This window comes from Takifugu flavidus, chromosome 14 (genome assembly GCF_003711565.1).
Source record: "Takifugu flavidus isolate HTHZ2018 chromosome 14, ASM371156v2, whole genome shotgun sequence".
Taxonomy (NCBI): Eukaryota; Metazoa; Chordata; class Actinopteri; order Tetraodontiformes; family Tetraodontidae; genus Takifugu; species Takifugu flavidus.
Window position 1 is genome coordinate 5,802,252 of NC_079533.1, and position 6,077 is coordinate 5,808,328.

The window sequence follows — 6,077 nt, forward strand, 5'->3', positions numbered from 1 at the left end:
TTAACATAACTAAAATTATTCAGAGTGATCAAGGCTCAAAATTTGTTTGCAGAAATCCTTGACCGCCCACACATTGAACATACCAAGGCTTCGGCTTATTGTGCATAATTGCAAGGTGCCCTGGAACGTTTTCATCAAACGCTTAAGTCTTTAGGACACTCTTTTGAGGGACAACTGGGACAACAGGTTACCGTGGCTCTTGTTGGCAGCTAGAAAAGTGGTTCAGGAGGTCACGGGATATTACCCAAATAATTTGGTGTTTGGTCACAAGGTTTTAAAGGACAGTTGGGAAATACCAGAATCTCCCCAAAATTTACTGGATTATGTCAATGGGTTCAGGCCTAGATTGGTTCTTGCAGTTGAATGTGAAAAGGAGAAATTGGTAAAATCACAGCGTCAAATGAAAACCTTGTATGACCGGCATGCAGACCCAAAGCAGTTTCAGACAGGTTATCAAGTTTTGGTTTTACAACCTATAGTGACTTCTCCTTTTGAGGCAAAATTTTCACGTCCTTAATCCATAGTACAACAAGTGTCCAATTTAAACTACATCATTGCAACGCCAAACTCTAGGTAAACTACCAGACTACGTGATGTAAATTTGAAATCTTTTCATACTCATCAGAAAGGAGGAAAGGGGACAGTGGAGTGGTTAATAATACTTTGTGTACGTCTGCAGTTCTGAGCATCTGTTCAGCAGTCGGCCTTGAGGAGTTGTCAACTCCAGATGTGGTTTTGAAATAGTGGTTAAAGAATTGAGTTACTACAGAATTTGTATTGCATGTTTTCAGATGTGGATGATGACAAATGTGCAGAATTGGTTGGCTTTCCTGCATTGTTTTCGGACGTCATTCTTTTTAGTTTGTTTTCTGGATGTATTTTAGCTTGCTTAGATAGTTTGATAACTAGTTGGATTTCTAGAGCCATAAAAAATGTGATGCTGTCTGATTACATGGCTTAGATAAGAGAAGGAAAAGATGACTACTATGTAACTGAGCTTTATTATGATGCTGAAACTGATGTGTGAAGAATGATATTGTTGATATGCACTCTGTTGTGATTATTGCTATGAAAATCCTGAGGAAGTGTAGCACTAACACATTCAAGGGCTGTGAATTCATTTTAATAAAGCCACATAAAGGGAATTGTAGTTAACTGCTTCCATACATACTGTATAATACATAAATGCATATATTAACGAATAACAATGGTGCATGGCAACTGCAACGTTTCGCATTTTGTTGATGTGTATCATGCCAAACTGAACCGGAGTGTACCGTAGAAAAGCACCACATCTTAAAGAACCCCTCTTTTAGTGCTACATCTCTTTCTAAGGCATAAAAACATCTACTAAAATGAGCCGCAGAACAGGTTCATCCACACCTCTCATTTATGTGCTGTCATTAATAACAGTTCAGCGAGAAGCTCTGTCTAACATTGATGAGATATATATGTACGGTAACTATATTAGCTCTTATGTAGACGGAGAGGCACTAGAGTTCATTTGTGTGCTTTAGTGCTGAGCTGCTTGATGATGCTAGCACGTAGCTCTTTACTGACCAGTCCGTAGATCACAGGGTTGACGGCTGGGGGGACTACGATGAACAGGATGCTGCAGAATTTCTTGACGTTGGGAGACAGTGAGGGGAACCGAAGACTGACAATGATGACCAGTGTGGCTACTTCGTAGACCACATAAACAACCAGGTGTGTGGCACACGTGCGCAGGGCTTTGCTGTTGATGCCTGTCCGATCATGTTTGACTCCGGCATTCAGGATTCTGAAGTAGGACAACGCGATGATCAGGAAGACACTTGTACTCAAAGTCCAGGTCATGGACAGGCCTACAAAACATGTCGCAATTATCTATTTATTCCTGAGTTATTGAAAATGACACAATCCCCTTCAACCAACATCCCCCGACCCGTTTTTTCTACAGTAGCATTCCACATTTAGGTATTTCCACTTGTGTAATGTTGCTTTAGGTGTCATATGAAGATCTCTCGGGAGTTTCCTGGAGTGCAGGAAACCTACAGTGTCTTCACAGGCACCGTTATCATTCTTTTTCTTTTTCTATGCTACAAATAAAACCTTTTATGCTTGTTAGTGCCTGATGATTTCAGCTATTCAACCTTTCAGTAGCATCACTATAAGGTCTTTCAATTCAGCGTTTCAGTTATAATGGTTGTATATAGAGTCTGCAACCACCTTTTCTCTTTGTTATTCATGTCATTCATTCTTTTTTAACTTTTTAACTTAATTTTTAACCATGGCTGAGGTTGAAGCATATATCTTTTCATTCTAAGTAATTCATTCTTTTAAATATTGCAACAGATTAATTATCAGGTATTGATTCCATAGTATTTTCACACATATATAAAATTTAATTTTCTGTATTCAGAAATGTGCTACAAATAAGACAAATTGCCTCAATTTCAGTGTCAAAAATTACTGTGTTTTTTTCCTGCACTCTTTTTATGACATTATTACCATTTCAGGTCTATGTGATTATTATGCTCTTGGTGTAATTCTGATTTTTAGATTAATCTAAAATGATGCACTGACCATAGATGTTATTTATGGGGGTGGGGCTGCAGGCCAGATCCAGGATCCCACGGTTGCTGATGTAGACATGTTGGATGATGTTTCCACACAGCTGGACATCTGCGTGAAAAGCAAAGAGCACGCCAATAGACAGCACAGCAGCGAGCCAGGCCAGGGAGCAGCAGGTGTGCAGGCGAGCTGGCGTCATGATGGTGGCGTACCTGAGCGGCTCACACACAGCCACATACCTGAGAGAGAAAAGACACATTACTGCCTCAGGGCTACAACCCAGAATAAACCCACAGTCTGATGCTTTTATCTTAGAAATGTTTCATCTACTGCAAAAATATGCATAAACATGTGCTTTAACTCATTGCTGCTTTAATATGTCAAAATCAATTTGCTACCATGAACTAAAAAAATCACTATAAAAGATTATTCCTTATTTATTTATTTATTTATTTATTTATTATTTATTTATTTATTTATAGGTCTTAGCTTTGCTCTCAAATCTGGTCCCTGAGTATCCTGATCAGGAAAGGCTGCATCTATAATTCCTACTGTTATTGTACAGTTCTGCTGTTAGGAGCTTCCCAGACATTTGGACCCTTGGGTCGGTACACTGACTGTTCTGAAAAGATCGGAAGCCTCTGAAGACAATCATTTCAGTCCAAAAGCTTGTTGCCTGAACTTTTCCCTGATTAGAAGAGATAAATAGACAAGTCAACAGAACCTCCATTATCATCAGAGACAAGCTCAACTTGAGAACCATCTCTTACATCTGCTTCCCTCAGCTGTTCCCATGGTTTATAACATCACAATCCATTTCATTACCAGAGTGCTGTGTTTCCATAGCTACCTGTCGTAGGCCATCACAGCCAGAATAGTCTGAATCCCGGCACCATATGTGTGTACACAGAGGGCCTGGATGATGGCCACCACATAGGGGATCCTTTTATGCCCTGTGAGAAAGTGCACCATGAGGCGAGGCAGCATTGCTGTTGCCCCCAGCAGATCACAGACCACCAGATGACAAATCATGATGAACATGGGTCTGTGCAGACTCTTGTCTATAAGAATGACACCGGCCACCACACCGTTGGCCAGCAGTGTCAGCAGGTAGGCAATCAGAGTCACGCAGAAGAACAAAGGGCCAGAGCCTGGAGGGACATAGAAGCCCACCAACTCAAACACCACCGGCTGTTTGAGAGGAGTCAGCATCGTTAAGTTCTCCATCAAAAGTTCTGGGGGGAAAGGATATTAAGAAGTAGTCAGGCAGCAAACAGGTCGTGACCGCACATGAACGCAGTAAACCATCATACCTTCAAAGAAAACAGGAAACTTCAAAATTCAATGTATTATCAAACACATAAAACTAAAAAGAGAATGTTTGAGGCTCACAACACTGTAAAAGTTGAAGATCACAAGGTGTCCTGTCTCCAGAGCGCTGATGCTCTGACTCAGCAGCAAGACTGTGTTGGCTTTTAATCACTGACTGGAGGGTTTGGACCATCAGCAGCATCATTAGCTGCCCACAATCATCATCCTCCTCAACATCATCATCACCCTCATCACTGTCCTCCTCCTCCTCCTCCTCCTCCTCCTCCTCCTCCTCAGCAGCAGCAATTGGAGGCCTGTGAGCTCATGTTTCAAAACCAACTAATTAGCTCTAATGTCAAACTGTTCTACTCCGATAGAAGCAGATATTCAGATGTTTAACCTCCAACTGATGCATTTAGTCCAGATTGAAAATGTTGTATGTTGCTGAGACTCTCAGCATGATACGGCCAAGCTGCCACTAGAGACAGTATTGCTCTACCTGACCTTTCCAAGCTATTGTTATATTAGAAAGACCCCCAGGAACACTATTAAAGTTCCTGTGACTAAACAGTGATATTTCAGCACATGATGAAATGAAATAAAACTGACTTTCTATTCAGATCTGTTCAACAATCAAGTTGCTTCTGGTTTTGTGAAGGAAAACTAAATATCAGGGTAGTCGATAATATATAATTAATGGGGTTCGGCAAGATAATATTCACCCTAATCCAAAGTTTTGTGTCACTCTTTGCAGTCAAAGAGATTTCTGCAAGATGATGTCAAACAACTACAAGTGTGAAGACTTTATTCAGCGAAATAGTTTAATAAGTGTGTTAGTTCATGTGGGATGGATGTGTCGCTGGTCTTTTGATGTGTAAGAAGCTTCAATCAATCAATCAATCTTTATTTATATAGCGTCTTATACAATCAAAATTGTTTCAAGGCGCTTTCCAGAATCCCAGGGCCTAACCCCAGACAAGCAACAGTGGCAAGGAAAAACTCCCCTTCCTTGTCATGACACTCCCAGAGGGTTAATTACCATGTGCTGCCCTCACCATGCACCTCATTAATGTTCATTGTCAACACTTGCATCTGGTTGCTGTGGCAACCAGAAGACTGGGTGATGCAATTGGAGGACCATGAGAGGGCAGTTACCTCCCTGAGCACGCACAGCACGTCACAACAGTAACAATTGTTTTGGTTTATTCTTACAGAGTGGAACTGAAAAACTGTCACATGTTTGACAGCAACACTCAGATTTTGGTCATTTTTTATTAGTCATTTTGATGTAGAACAGGAAGGAGAAAGAGAGCTTCCTTGGTTCTTTTCTTAGAGAACTGTACATCATATCCCAAAAATGAACCATTATGTTTCCTACTGATAAACCCCTGGACCAACCTGAAAAATATTCGCCAGCTTTCAGGCTTGACAAGATCTGGTTGAACAATAAAACAGATTAAAATGTTTACATACTCTACCGGTCAAATAAGTCAAAACAGGTTTTACAGTTTAGATTCTTCAAAACAGCCTCCCTTTGCTTTGACTACAGCACCCTTGACCTTCTCTGGAGAAGCTTAATGAGGTGGTCACTTCAAATGCTTCGTGCAGCACCTGTAGGCCCTTTTGCTTTTACTTTGTGCTCCAGCTCATCCAAAACCATCTTGACTGGGTTTAGGTCAGGGCATCTAAAGTAGGACTCCATCCCTGCTTGGTCAAACAGCTCTGAAGGTCTAGAGCAGCTAGACCCAAACCTGGATGGCATGTTGCTACTGTGGTGGACACAGATGTCCACTGGTCCAAACCAAATCTCTTCTGCTCGCTGTGGTTACTTAGTCGTGGTTTCTTCAGAGCTGTTTGACCCAAAAGGCCTGATTCATGCGGTCTCTGTACAGCTGATGTGTCTGCTACCAGAACCCCGTGTGGTCTTTGTCTGGGTTCTGTACTGAGGTGTTAACAATTTGTGATTTCTGAGGCTGCTGTCTTAGATGGACTCCTCAGCTCCTCAACAGTTGTCAGAGGTCTGCCACCTGTAAACCAACCTGACTTCTAATGTTTAGACCCATTATCGAGGCAATAAATTCCACCAGTGATCCTTGACAGGGAACACCAGCGAAATGAAATCCCTTTCAGATGAACACCACAGATGAAGTCATTTCATACTGTATTGTTTGCAACATAGTTCCATATATCTTCCTTCATAGTTTTTATGTTTT

At 41.2% G+C, this 6,077-nt stretch overlaps 1 protein-coding gene across 1 annotated transcript; it reads right to left on the bottom strand.

The window, feature by feature from the left end:
* Positions 1-679: 679 nt before the first annotated feature.
* Positions 680-5,524, bottom strand: LOC130537730 (olfactory receptor 2K2-like). Its single transcript, XM_057054739.1, has 4 exons — positions 5,476-5,524; positions 3,404-3,788; positions 2,566-2,792; positions 680-1,844 (listed from the first exon to the last, which is right to left on the bottom strand). Exons 1-4 carry the CDS (start codon positions 5,522-5,524, stop codon positions 1,501-1,503), a joined length of 1,005 nt encoding a protein of 334 aa, XP_056910719.1. The 3' UTR covers positions 680-1,500.
* Between the last annotated feature and the right edge of the window lie 553 nt (positions 5,525-6,077).